Source organism: Vipera ursinii (assembly GCF_947247035.1).
Source record: "Vipera ursinii genome assembly, chromosome: 11".
In the NCBI taxonomy this organism is placed as follows: domain Eukaryota; kingdom Metazoa; phylum Chordata; class Lepidosauria; order Squamata; family Viperidae; genus Vipera; species Vipera ursinii.
Window position 1 is genome coordinate 11,320,636 of NC_139524.1, and position 14,234 is coordinate 11,334,869.

The 14,234-nt window shown below is 39.2% G+C and overlaps 2 protein-coding genes across 2 annotated transcripts in view; both read left to right on the plus strand.

Moving 5' to 3' along the window:
• Positions 1 to 14,234, plus strand: part of ABHD2 (abhydrolase domain containing 2, acylglycerol lipase) — a 203,139-nt gene that overhangs the window by 33,890 nt on the left and 155,015 nt on the right. The window lies entirely within an intron of this gene.
• Positions 1 to 14,234, plus strand: part of ACAN (aggrecan) — a gene marked incomplete at both ends in the record, with an annotated part of 38,707 nt that overhangs the window by 12,538 nt on the left and 11,935 nt on the right. Inside the window, 5 exons of the mRNA XM_083371307.1 lie at positions 1,498 to 1,625; positions 2,434 to 2,727; positions 3,198 to 3,377; positions 5,651 to 7,843; positions 9,638 to 9,751. Of these exons, the coding sequence (XP_083227433.1) occupies positions 1,498 to 1,625; positions 2,434 to 2,727; positions 3,198 to 3,377; positions 5,651 to 7,843; positions 9,638 to 9,751 (2,909 nt within the window). The remainder of the gene's footprint in view (positions 1 to 1,497; positions 1,626 to 2,433; positions 2,728 to 3,197; positions 3,378 to 5,650; positions 7,844 to 9,637; positions 9,752 to 14,234) is intronic.

Sequence of the window (14,234 nt, forward strand, 5' to 3'; positions counted from 1 at the left end):
CAAGCTGTCCAAAAGACTAAACAGCATTTAAAATATATGGTGTTGTGTATAAGCGACCAATGTGATCTTTAGTGCCCCTGGTATTCCTGTTATGGGAGCCCAATCAAGGCTTAATTGACTGTGTCTAGTTGATCTGACTATAATTCAAAGGTAATTAATCACATTTAATTTTGTCCTGGCATCCCCAAATACATTTCTTGTATCTCACTTAAAAACCAAAGCCAGTCCTGAGTTTGGAAAGGTTTGTGCACACCTGGATCTGTCTTCTGTGATCCTAGAAAATGAGAAGGTTTAGCCTTCTGTCTTATTTGCCATTTTTCTAGGCACAGAGATTGATTTCAATGGAAATTTCCATCAGGAGAGTTTCCACTGCAGATTAAAATAATACAATTGAAATTCAAGTTTATAAATTGAGTTGGATTTACTCCAAGAGGTTCTTCCTGGAAAATGATGCTTCAAATTCTAAGTAAACCCCTAATACTTCTAAAGCCTAAAACAAAGCTTTGAAGCACAGATCTGGGTCTTTGTTCACCTCAGAGTTATCAACTCACCCTTTTTTTTCCTCCAGAAAAATATTTACACTGAACTTGTCAGCTCACAGGAGTGTTTCAAATTCTTCAAACTGCAGTGCAGAAACTGCCAATGACGTAGTTTGCAAAGCTGAGAGGAAATGTGTTGTTCTAACTTAAACATTTTCTTGATTACGAACTACATTTTCTCTCCCCCACAAATTTGGAAGCCTGCTTTTATTTATTTTATGTGTTGTGTTAAATTTGTAAGGCTGTTTAATGAATGGCAAACAACTCAAGGTAGTTCACAATGGGTTTAAAGACATATTATAAAACAAAATAGAAATCAGGAATCATGACAACAGCACACACGGAAGAATACAAAGCTTAAAATTAAGGAGCAATGCAAATTTTGAAATCATGCAGAGTTGTTGTCGCATTCTTTTTCATTTTGTTCAGTGAAGAGATTATTAATACCATGGTGTGCCAGCTGAGGAACCTAGTTCAGATCTGCCCATTGTGACCTCACCAAGTACACAGAGCTGAAAGCTTTGGGTGGTCTCTGAAGTATTTCCAAAGGTTATCAGCAAAACTACAGCTTTTAACATTTTCTCCATTAAGTACACATGCAGTGGTCGTAAAATTTATTCAGTTAATTAAATATAAATTCATGAAATAGTTTTAGCCTGAGCTACTTTGGGAATATAGCTTCCAACACATTTCCAAAAACCTAAGTGCAATCCTTACATTGAAAACAATTACATGATCCTAGCCCAGGGGTCTGCCACCTTGGCAACTTTAAGACTTGTGGACTTTAGCTTCCAGAATTCCTCAGACAGCATAGCTGGCTGAGGAATTGTGGGAGCTGAGGTCCATAAGTCTTAAAGTTGTCAAGATGGCAGACCCCTGCCCTAGCCTACCTAAAGCATTCTTCAGCTATTAGTGAAAAATTCTGAGATCTTTGATGAGATCCATCCTTGTCGGGCAGGTATCCCATTGTTGTTCCACGCAGTAAATGTGCAGGAGACAAGGAGAGCTTCCCTGGAGTGCGATCATATGGTATGCGCCCAGCATCGGAAAAGTTTGATGCCTACTGTTACATTGAAAGACTGAAAGGTATGTTTACATTTATGGGATCTTCTGGAGAAGTGCTTTATTTATATCTGGGGTAGTCATGGAAATACGGCTAGATGACATTTTAGTTTCAATCTCCAAAGGTGAAGATTGTAGGTGTCTGCCACATCTTAAGATGCTGAAGGCTGAAGTGCTTTTGTGTGAGACACACACACACACACACAAAAAAAAAACATTCTACAGAGCAGGAATCTGACCTGAGCAAAGATTGGTCAAGCAAGCTTCATTGCAGAGAGAATATTTATTTACAGGAAAATCATTGTACAGATAGACACAGCCTAGACCCTAGCTAACCACAGCCCACTAGGAGGAGAATCAAAAGCATGAGCTTTGTGGTACATATGTCCTGGAAGAAAGAAAGACTGAAGTAAGTGACTTCAGATCAGCAATCACGTAGATCAGCATTTTCTAATCTTGGCAACTTCAAAATATGTGGACTTCAATTCCCAAAATTCTCCAACCAGAATCCTAAGAGTTGAAGTCCAGCTATTTTAAAAGTTGGCCAAGAAACACTGACTAAGAGCAAGCGAAAGGTGAGATAAAGAGGAAATACATAATCCGTACACCCTGTTGTTGTCAGTAGGTCAGGAAGTGTTCATAAATCAGGGCCATTGGATCTGGACCTCCAGCAAAAGCAGCTGCATCCACTTATGGGATTTTTCAGTTGCTTGGAGGGGTTACAGATAGGTGCTAGATCCATGCTCCGTAGGGTTTGGGAGAAATTGAAACCCAATTGTTGCATAGCTCTAATGGAGGTAGGACCTCAACACTGTTCATCATTTTTCTATAGGCGAGGTCTTCTTTGCAACTCAGACAGCACAATTCACCTTCCTGGAAGCCCAGAGATACTGTGAGAGTCAAAACGCAACCATGGCTTCCACTGGACAACTCTATGCTGCCTGGAGGCTGGGCCAAGATATCTGCCAGGCTGGTTGGTTGGCTGATGGCAGCCTCCGATATCCCATAGTTAATCCCCGCCCTACCTGTGGTGGAGAGAAGCCTGGTGTGAGAACGATTTACTTGTACTCCAATCAGACAGGATTCCCTGACCCCCAATCCAGGCATCATGTCTTTTGCTTCAGAGGTAAGGAACTGCTCATCTTTCTGAACTGGAGGGAGCAATCTTTTCCACTCAGAATTCAACTTTTTTTCTTCATTCCTTTGTACCAGGGGGTCTCCAAACGTGGCAACTTTAAGACCTGTGGACCTCAACTCTCACAATTTCCTAGCCAGCATGAAGTTTGGTCCAGAGGTCAATACACAGTTCAGGTTTATCACAGTAGTAAACCAACAGTACAGCAAAAACAATAATAGTAGAGAGAGCAGTGAATTCAGAGAGAAAGAAGCTACGTTCCTAGCTCCCTCTTATGGCCATGAGAACACTTACACATCCATTGGCCAATTAACATCTTAAAGTCACAACATCATAGTTTATATATTTTCAACCCAACTATGTAGGCTATCACCATATGCCTAACATCATGGAAACTTCATTCTATATCTACCTCGAACTTCCCTATTTGAGTATTCTCAACAATGATTTCTGTCTTTTAGCAACATCGTCTTTGCATGGGGAAATAGAAGAAGACTTCATTACAGTCCAGATGGTCCCCGGTGTAGAAGAAGTTCCTTCTGGGGAAGAAACAACTGTGGAAGTGGAGTTTGCCACTGATTCTGAAAATCAAACTGAGTGGGGAACAGAAGTATTTCCAACTGACACATCACTGTTATCTGGTAAATAACTTCCATTGGTTCAACTCCAGAATAAACTGTTGCAACTGCAACATTTTTGAGATGTGCTTGCGTAGGAAACTGTATGAGTATATATGTAACGGTAAGAATATAGTAAAACCTCATCTTAATATTTTATTCAAATTTCATTTTAATGTATGCCAATTAGTGTACATTCAAAGTACCAATAAAATTATTGTTCTATTCTTCTCTTCTCTTCTCTTCTCTTCTCTTCTCTTCTCTTCTCTTCTCTTCTCTTCTCTACTCTACTCTACTCTACTCTATTCTATTCTTCTATTCTACTCTACTCTACATTATTCTATTCTATTCTATTCTATTCTATTCTATTCTATTCTATTCTATTCTATTCTATTCTATTCTATTCTATTCTATTCTATTCTATTCTATTCTATTCTATTCTATTCTACAACCCAACTCTAGTAGACTTTAAGGGAATTCCCATTTAGCAGATTTTAAATTTCATGAATGAAATCTAGATCCAGGCTATTCTCCACTCTCCCCGAAGATAGCCAGAGATCAGATAATCTCAAAAAGTGTTTTTTGCCCATCTGTAAAAAATTATTTGCATTGTTAGCATATATCTACTACCTTTGTTTCATTAAGTCACATACTTTATTCACCTGTAACTATGTAGTGATACAAATGACATACGTTTGTGCTACGTAACTCTAGATTTAGAGTTTAGCATGTGACATGAACCCAGCTCCAGGCTCTTTTTGGTGCCAGTTTTATATTTAAACTAAATGCCAAACCACTTTAGAAAAACCGTGCCAAGAAAACTGCAGAGATTTTCTAGGCAAACTAGATAAAGAGAGAATTAGATAAATTAGATAAAATTGAAGAAAATTCCCTAATTATAACATATTGATATCTGCAGCTTTCTGAAACAGGTCAAATACTTTGCCTAAAAACCTCTCTATGCTATGTTTATGCAAATTGGCAAGGCAAACCAAAAAACCATAGAGGATTGTTAATGGAATAAATACAGCAATATGGCCTAATTTCAGGTTATCAGATCAATAACAAAAATCCCCCAAATGTTGGCATAGACTTTAGCAGAGAAAGAAAAGCCATATCTGCATCAAGTAATGGGCATTAACACCACCACCAAAAAGTTAAACTCTTGGAAATCTATTTGTCAGAAATAATAAGAATTTGGTTTAAAATACTTATTTACACAGTTGCAGAAATATTATAGCAGATGTTTTCAGATGCTAAAAATTAAACCTTTTCTCACTAGGAAGAATTGCCGCTATCAAAATGAATATTTTACCAAGACTTAATTTGCTTTTCTGTATGATTCCAATACATATTGAAAAGGTATTAAGCAACTAGCATAAATGAGTAATGAAGTGCATATGCTCCAATAAAAAAATCAAGGATTAAATTCAAGATGTTGCAGGATTCAAAAGAGTAAAACAGATTAAAAAGAATAAGGAGGGCATTCATAACAGTTGATATTTCTGGGCTGATACAAACAGAAATACTGCAGAATACATTATTACAGTAATAAGTAATATATTAAATTTCTGGGATAAATTCAAGAAAATAATAAGTCCTGATTATTCCCCTGTTGTTTTGTTATTAACTGTTTATTTTTATGATGAGCCAAACACTGAAGTTCATTCAGTGGAGAGAGAACAATCTGTTTAGATTGCAATATTTGATTGCTAACACGACAAAGATAAAACCTTTTGAGACTCTTCACAATGGTCTAGTACACCTGACTGAGTTTATCTTCGTATAAATAGCATAGTACAAAAATAAGTGCAGAAACAAAAGGGAAAACAAAGAGATTCAACTGAATTTAAACATTTTATATTGTATCACTCAGAATACCTGTGTGGCCTTATTTATAAACTGATGAAGTATGATTCAGAAACAATCTGAAGATTATGCAGTAGAATTAAAAGGATCTGGAACTTATAGATCAGTAACAGGTGTGCGGCAATGAAAACTTTAATGAAACAATATGAAATTTACTCTGAATATTACATTTAGAGAAGAATTATAAATTTCACTCTTGGTATATTACTCCAGTTTTGATCACCAAAATGGAGATACCATTTGCTTAAGATATGAAATACATCCTTGCTCCATAGCCTGATATTTGCATGCTAATATATACTTCATGCATTGCAGGATAGTGGTTTTTTTTAAGGAAGGAGTTTTGAACATAGGCTAAAGTTGATCTTTTTTGCATTGCTTGAGAATTCACCCTTGCATCTCTGCTCTTTATTTCTCTTTCACGCAAGTGAGTCCCCCAGCTGTGAGTCCATCAACTGCTCTTCCCGTTGATGCAATACCAGAGGAAACAAGTTCAGACGCTCCAATCACAGAAACATCTGCTTCTGGCTGGACCTCTGGAGCTCCAGAGATAACTGGAACAGTCGAGCCTAGTGAAAAGCCTTCAGGATTTGGGGAATTTCCCTCTGGAGTCCCTGAAATAAGTGGACTGCCTTCTGGAGAGAGCGGGCTACCCTCCGGAGACATAAGTGGCCTGTCTTCTGGCGTTATTGAAGTCAGTACCTTACCTTCTGGAGAAGAAGAACTATCAGGGATTAGTTCAGGAACCCAAGAACAAATACCTGGGCCCCACGAAGGCAAAAGGGTCCCAGAATTTAGTGGGTTGCCTTCTGGATTTAGTGGAGACCATTCTGGTCCTGATCTCAGTGGATCACCCTCTGGAGAGTATGATTATAGTGGTCTCACATCTGGATTTCCTACCGTGTCACTGGTGAATGCCACTTTGACGGAAGTTGTGACCACAGCAACAGAAAGGGAAATGGAAGGGAAAGGGACAATTGGAGTCAGTGGAGATGGAGATGTGTCAGGTTTCCCCTCGGCCGATTGGGATGTGAGCGGCACAACCAGTGGATTGCCCTCTGGAGTTGATGTGTATGGAACCAGTGACATTAGTGGGTTTTCTTCAGGAATCGATAGCAGTGGAGAACTATCTAGCACACCTGATATCAGTGAATTACCATCAGGACTTGATGTTAGTGGACAGTCATCTGGCCTGTTAGATATCAGTGGATTGTCCTCAGGAATTGACATCAGTGGAACATCTGTTGGGCCATCTGATCTCAGTGGCTATGTGGACTTAAGTGGCCAACCTTCAGGTACTGATGGGAGTGGTGAACCTTCAGGGGTTACCTTCGTTGATGTTAACTTGTTTGAAGTGACAACTCCTTCATCTAAAGAAGAAGAAGGGAAAGGATTTGTAGAAATAAGTGGATTACCTTCAGGAGATGAAGATCTATCAGGCACAACACCAGGAATTTTAGATGTGAGTGGCCAGCCTTCTTCTGGACAAGTAGACTTCAGTGGGTGGGCTTCAGGAGTTACTGAAGTCAGTGGGCTTCCAAGTGGACAAACAGACATTAGTGGAGGAAGCTCTGGTGTTGATCTTGTCAGTGGCACTTCATCCGGAACGTATGATTATAGTGGTCTCACATCAGGGTTTCCTACAGTTTCCCTTGTGGATACAACTTTGGTGGAAGTAGTAACACAGCCATCTGTTCCGCAAGAATTAGGAGAAGGGACATCTGGGATATTAGAAATAAGTGGGCTTCCTTCAGGACAGGAACAAACATCAGGAGCATTATATGATGTGACAACATCTAGTGGAGTATCATCTGAGAAAGTTGACTTCAGCGGGACCTCCTCAGGCATTCCATATTTTGGTAGAGAAACTGATGATGTAAGTGGTGCATCTTCAACCACAGCCAGTGCTAGTGGCGATGTCTCTGGAATCTCAGAAATTGTCTTAGTAACTGATTCCATAGAAACAGTGACAAGACCAACAGTTTTACAGCAACTGATTGGAGGAACAGAGGTAACACATTTCCATTTTCCTGAACCAAGTGGAGAAGGACCCACATCTGATGCAGAAATTTCCATGTATCCTGAAAGTACCATAGCATCCCCAGAATATCCTGAAATCAGTAGTAAGGCATCCACATTTCATGAAACTAGTGTAGGAACACCTTTTATTAATGAAACAAGTGATGAAACCTCAGTCTCAACAAAAAGCCACCTAGAAACGTCAACCCATTATGAACCAGGTGGAGAAACATCTTCATCATCTGAAAGCTACTCAGAAACATCTGGGGTACCATTCATCACTGGCTTTCCCTCTGGGACTTTTGATAAAAGGAGTCAGGTTAATGGAGATAGTTCTGGTCCAGCACCTCGAACAGTGTCAGATACACCAGAGAAAGTCTTTTTGCCAGGTGTCCTACTTAGTACCAGCAGTCCAGATGTTGAATTAACTGAACACTCAAGGCATCTAACAGAGATTCAGCCTGAAACAGAGCCCAGTGCATATCCAACACCAGAGTTGGAAACAGGAGATGCTGCTGCTCCAGGGATTCCACGACCATCACCAACAGCTACCGATCTCCTCCCATCAGAGATGACTGATGGGATACAGCTTATTACACAAGGTAAATTCAGAAATACATGTATGCAATGGAACTTCCAATAGACACTCTCCTGAATTTTCACACTGGCTGATCTTTGCCTCATTTCTCCCATGGCATAGTGACTTTCAAAAGTAGAATCTCAGGAAGGTTAATCTGACGGGTTGATTAGCTAAAGATTGTGAACGTTCATTTGGACAAATTTGTCCCTCTCTCGTATTGTTTAATAATGTTTTAAAGTATATTTTTATCAATTTTTTAACAAACAACATCAGGTAACTCCATTAATATAAATTTATAATACCAGGGAAGGGGGAGGGCAGAAAAATAGACAAAATGCCAAAGAGATTTACTACAATGAGAACAGACTGGTACTGCACATTTTAAAACTTGCCAGGTGCTGTATATATGAAGCATTCCAGATTATAGTCTATTGCCATTGAGATAAACCATAAATAGAATGAAATTGTGGTTCCTGCCTCTGATGTCTCATTCATTCAATTTTTTGATTTTTTTTTTCTAATGCAGTAATTGAAGAGGCCTTATTAATTCAGAATTCAATTGTTACATTATCTAGAGTTTTTGAATGTGGCACAATTACCAATCTGGCTGCTAAAATTAAATATATAATAAGTTATTTATTTTAAGCTTATGGTTTGGTCCCATAAATGAATGCAGTAAGCCTATCTCTGAGCAGCATTCAATTCTTCAATTAGTAGTTATCTCCCCAAAGATTTTCTACATTTTGCTTATAGTATTTTACTTAAGGAGCCCTGGTGGCACAGTGGTTAGAATGCAGTATTGTAGGCTAATTCTGCCCCCTGTCAGGAGTTCGATCCTGACAGGCTCAAGGTTGACTCAGCCTTCCATTCTTCCGAGGTCGGTAAAATGAGGATCCAGATTGTTGTGGGGGGGGGGGGCAAGATGCTGACTGTAAACTGCTTAGAAAGAGCTGTTAAAGCACTTTGAAGTAGTATATAAGTCTAAGTACTATTGCTATTGCTACTCAGCATAGATTTTATAATAGTGGGTGGATGAATACTAATAGTTACTAAAAAGTTACCTCTATTTTGATATCTTGTTATTACCTCATCTCTTTTGCCACAGCAGGGAGATAAAAGAAGTTAGATCATTGTAATGTCAGGGTGACTCATAAATTCTATAACTTTCCAAATAGAAGGGAGCAAAAACAATATAACTATATATCTGTCCCTTATACCAGATGGGTTTTTTTAAAAAAATGTTTTACCTATCTAGAAAATAAAAAGCTCAGCTTTCTCTAAAGTATTGATGAAAAATCCAGAGTTCTTTGAAACCTACTACATGGTATTCTCAGAAAGGACTTGCATATCGATCAAGAAAAGCTCATGGTTATACCATTATATTTGTCTCACCCAAAACCATGAATTATTTATTCCCATGTGATCTCACATGGGGTAGCTGTGCAAATGTCATAAGCAGTGAAAGCATTTTCTGCCCAAAGCTTTGGACCCAATATAATCCTTAATTTACTTTTACAAACCTTAAAGTCTACAGGGGCTACAAGAGTGAGTGAAGTAGAGTTCACAGGTGTGGACAAACAATGTTGCCTTACTAGAGAAAAGGAAGTTTGTTTCAGGAGTCTGCTAAGAGGCAAATAAAATAAAATATATAAAATAGAAAAGAAGAGAAAAGTGGTTTTATTTCATCAACCCTGGAACAGACCCTTATTTGGGGGCAAGAAAGTCTGTCTGTGCTGCAGTAGAAAAGGCGCTTGTCTTTCAGCTTGATGATTCTGAAGAATAATTCAAGGAAAAAAATATATTTTTGGGGTTGCAGCTACGCCTAAGAGTTGTGAGGAGAAGCTGTGTGGAACTGGGACCTGCCACAAACAAGAAGGAAACATCACCTGTTCATGCCCACCTGGATTTATGGGTGAAAACTGTGAGATAGGTGAGACTGGATTTTTTCTTGAGGATGTAATCCACTCAATTGTGTCTGACTCTTGGTTATCCTGTGGGCCAGGTCTCTCCATGTCTCCCAAACTTCTTGGACTTTATCTATGCCAGGGGTCTTTAAACTTGGCCCTTTTATGACTTGTGGACTTCAACTCCCAGAATTCCTCAGCCAGGCACGTGTGCCTGGCTGAGGAATTCTGGGAGTTGAAGTCCACAAGTCATAAAAGGGCCAAGTTTGAAGACCCCTGATCTGTGCTCTGGCTGCTGTCAGCTTTGATGGTGTCCAGCCACCCTAGCTCTCTTTTACCACTAACTCTTCCAAACCTCATTGCTTTCTCCAGCGAATTCCCCCATGTGACATGACCCAAATAAGTGAGATGCAGTTTTGTGATTTTTTTTGCCTTCCAGTGACATGTCTGGTATTATGAGCTCCAGTAGTTGCTTGTTAGTTGCCTATGCTGTCTAAGGAATATGCAGGAGTTTTTCCCAGCACCACGGCTCAAACAAGTCAATTTTCTTCCCGTCTTGTTTTTTTTTTTTTTAAGATCCAGCTTTCACAATCACAGGTTGCTACAGGGAACACAACAGGGCGAACTAACCTGTTTTCGGTTGCAGGCTGATGTCCTTGCTTTTTCCATATTTCCATATTCCCTCATGTTCATCATTGCCTTGCAGCCTAGCGCAACCCAACATTTAATTCCTGGGCTGCATTCACCGCTTTGAGCAATTTGCGATCCTAGTAAAGTGATTTTTTTTCCCCACACACACATTCTATCTCTTCTGCTGCTTGGTTTCATTACACAATAGCAGTGTGGGAAAACTGGCTGTTGCTTTGATTACTTCAGCTTCTGTTGGGTTTGGGTTGTTGTTGGGTTTTTTTTTGCAATTAAGTAGTGTTATAGCCATGGGAAAGGAGGAGGAAGACATATATTTAAAAAAGGATATAATGGAATCCCAATAAAATAATGGCTGTTTTGTTCTATGTATTTCCCATCCATTTTAAGGGCTTCATGTCAGAGTTACCGCTTGGGGTGTGTGTGAAAGCCCTAATAAGCAGGCATATACATAGAATGAAGGCTACTGCTAAGCTTGTAAGCCGCCCTGAGTCTTTGGAGAAGGGCGGGATATAAATGGAATTAAAATAAATAAATAATAAATAACCCTATAGAAGCACATTCACATTAGCAAAGATAATAATAATAATAATAATAATAATAATAATAATAATAATAATAATAATAATAATAATAATAGACCTTGGAGGTCATCTACTCCAACCCCCTGCTCAGGCAGGAAACCCTATACCATTTCAGGCAAATGGCTGTCCAGTCTCTTCTTAAAAACTTCCAGTGTTGGAGCATTCACCACTTCTGGAGGCAGGTTGTTCCACTGGTTAATTGTTCTAACTGTCAGGAAGTTTCTCCTTAGTTCTAGGTGGCTTCTCTCCTTGGTTAGTTTCCATCTGTTGCTTCTTGTCCTGCCTTCAGGTGCTCTGGAGAATAGCTTGACTGCCTCTTCTTTGTGGCAGCCCCTGAGATATTGGAAGACTGCTATCATGTCACCTCTCACCCTTCTCTTCGTTAAACTACACATACCCAATTCCAGCAACCGTTCCCTTTATGTTTTAGCCTCCAGTCCCCCAATCATCTTTGTTGCTGTTCTCTATACCCTTTCTAGAGTCTCGACATCTTTTTTACATCGTGGTGACCAAAACTGGATGCCGTATTCCAGGTGTGGCCTTACCAAGTTCAGTGTCTTGCCCTCAGTCTAACAAAGGAAAGTTTCACCACATCCCTCACGCCAAACTTTTCTGCTTCTTTTCCAAGTCTGCATTCATTGCCTTCTCTGTTATGGTTGGTGAGCTCATAACCCACGCCTTACCCACCAGGCTGCCTGTTTTTTAATTCAAGCTATCTACGTTTTACTTGCTGATTTCTTCCCTTGAATTTTCAATCCCGAAACAAAGGTTCACTCAATTGCAATCACTACTAGGTAGTTCAAAAACATGTTTACTTACGCACACTAGATTAACATGGCAGGTTACGGTCCTTGACCTTTAATAAAGAAACTTTTATCCTGCAGTGGGTAAATTAAAGTTTCTCCTGCTGCTGCTGATTTCTGACTTTTGTTATATTTTTATTTTATTCTACTTCACTCTCCTTCAGTGACCTTACTTCTTGGAGATGGGGGGAAATTGCCTGTTTTGGGCATGGGCCTATAAATGAATAAAGTCAATTGTTCTCTTCTTATTATGATCATTGTTAACCACTGGGATGCAAAGTGGCTAAAAATATTGATCATGACAAGTTAGCTTTCCGAATGCGCGTTTGAATTCCAGCTATTGATCTGATCTCAAATCCATTACATCTTCTAGAAAATGAAAAGCACTGTCAGAAAAGGCAAATAGGAACAGAACTACACCCCCAGAATGCTGGCTCTGTCTCTCTTACTGAACAATTGTAAAGCTCTTGTCAATAGTAGGAATTTGAGAATGCGATGGCGCTCTGGAGAACAGGGCTAACTTTTCCCTCGGCTGCTTATACTTTCAACCTTCATCTTCACTCATGCCTTAAAACAGAGAATGCTACTAAGTGGGCTAGAACAATACAGTCATCTACTACTGACTGGATGTCAGCCTTCAATGCATTCTCCAATCTTTGTACCATACTGAAGAAACACCTAACAGCTAAACCTACTACAAAAAGAGCCCAAGTGGGTAGACCTCGCTGGTTTGATCCTGATTGTCAGCGACAGAAAAAGAAATTGAAGGCAGCCATGAGGCTTGCCCAGAGGAATCCTACTGCCCATATACAAGCTAAGATGCTGCACACAAGAAGGGAATATAAAAAAACTATAACATTAAAGAAAAAACGTTTTGCCATTTCAATCTGGTCAGAACTTGAGTTGGCTGCCAGAAGTCATAATTCAGTATTATTTTGGCACTCTGTAGCAGGTATTCTGAAGGAACGGAGATTTGCATTTGACATCTTCACTCCTCCACACTCATGTTGTTATAGCATAAGAGGGAAGCAGAATAGTAAATTTTAGGAGAGAATTGGGGAGAAGAAGGAGGAAACAGAAACATGGGGGACAAGAATGTGGTGACCTAGTACAAGGAGTAAAGGTTGATCTAGAGGTAGCAGGCAACCAACACAACGAATTAAGGATAACAGGTTGGCAGGAGGAATAAAATTTCAGGTCTAACTTTGAGATCTGGTAAATCTAGGATGGGATTCTGTTAAGTGAGATGTTTGTTAAGAGAGTTTTGCCCCACTTAATCTGGCTTCCCCATTGACTCTGCTTGTCAGAAGGATTCAAAAGCTGTTCACATGACCCTAGGTGCGACCGTCATAAACATGAACCAGTGGCCAAGCATCCAAATTTTGATCACATGACCACAGGAATGCTGCAACAGTCATACACGTGATAAATGGCACTTTGAAAGTACCATAACTTTGAACAGTCACTAAATGAACTCTTATAAGTTGAGGACTACCTGTAATTGATAACCCTTCATCTCTGCAGTCTTGGGCAAAAGCACAAATTTTCTAGAATTGTTCTTTGTTATAGAAGCCTTCCCAAGCTCAGGTGGCCCTCAGATGTGTGAACATCACTGATACACACACTCAGAATTCCATAGGTATTGTTGATAATTCTGGGAAATCAGTTCACAGATCTGGAGGTTTCCAGATTGATGATTTTCCCAGGAAACAAAATTGTAGCCTCCAGTGATTATTGCTATGTCTCAGGGAAGCAGAATTTATAGAAGAGAAATAGCACAGCCAGCTGATAAAGAAAGTGAGATCTTGTACTGCATTCAAAATTCAAACATTAGATACCAGAACAAAAATGTCAACATAGGCCAGAATCTTGGTCAAGAATATATATCCAATGGGAAGTATTTTCAGCACCCTGGACAGATCATTACGAGGAATGACTTGCAACAACAAAGCTTTCCATAGTGTAAATATGGTCCCTACCTTGTGCCTTGCCAGAATGAATGAATATAAATATATAGATATATATATGTTTATTTTTCTTTTCTGAAAAACATTTTCCTTATCTAGGTCACCACCTTTGTACTTTTGCAGCAAACACTAGCCCTATTGCGGGGGAAAATTTTAGATTATCAGTATTTCAGGATCAACATTTCTAAAGCTTTTCACTCCCTCAAAAACTGAAGGACAAAGCTTTCAAGGATAAAAGTACAGTTGCATTAACAAAGATAAACGAGAGCCAACTCCATTTGATAGCCTTGAGTATTTTTTCTTCTTACAATTAAAATTGTTTCCAGGCATGTGTTTTTTTTCCTGAACTAAGAAAACATCATCAGGCAACTTTGACTGTTGTTTTTTTCATCAATCCAAAAAGCAACAGAAAAGTACACTTCTAATGGACTCAAGCCTTCCGACTCACGAAACACTGATCTTACCACAATCTAACTTGATATTTTGAAGGCAATTCTGGTTTACTTGTAC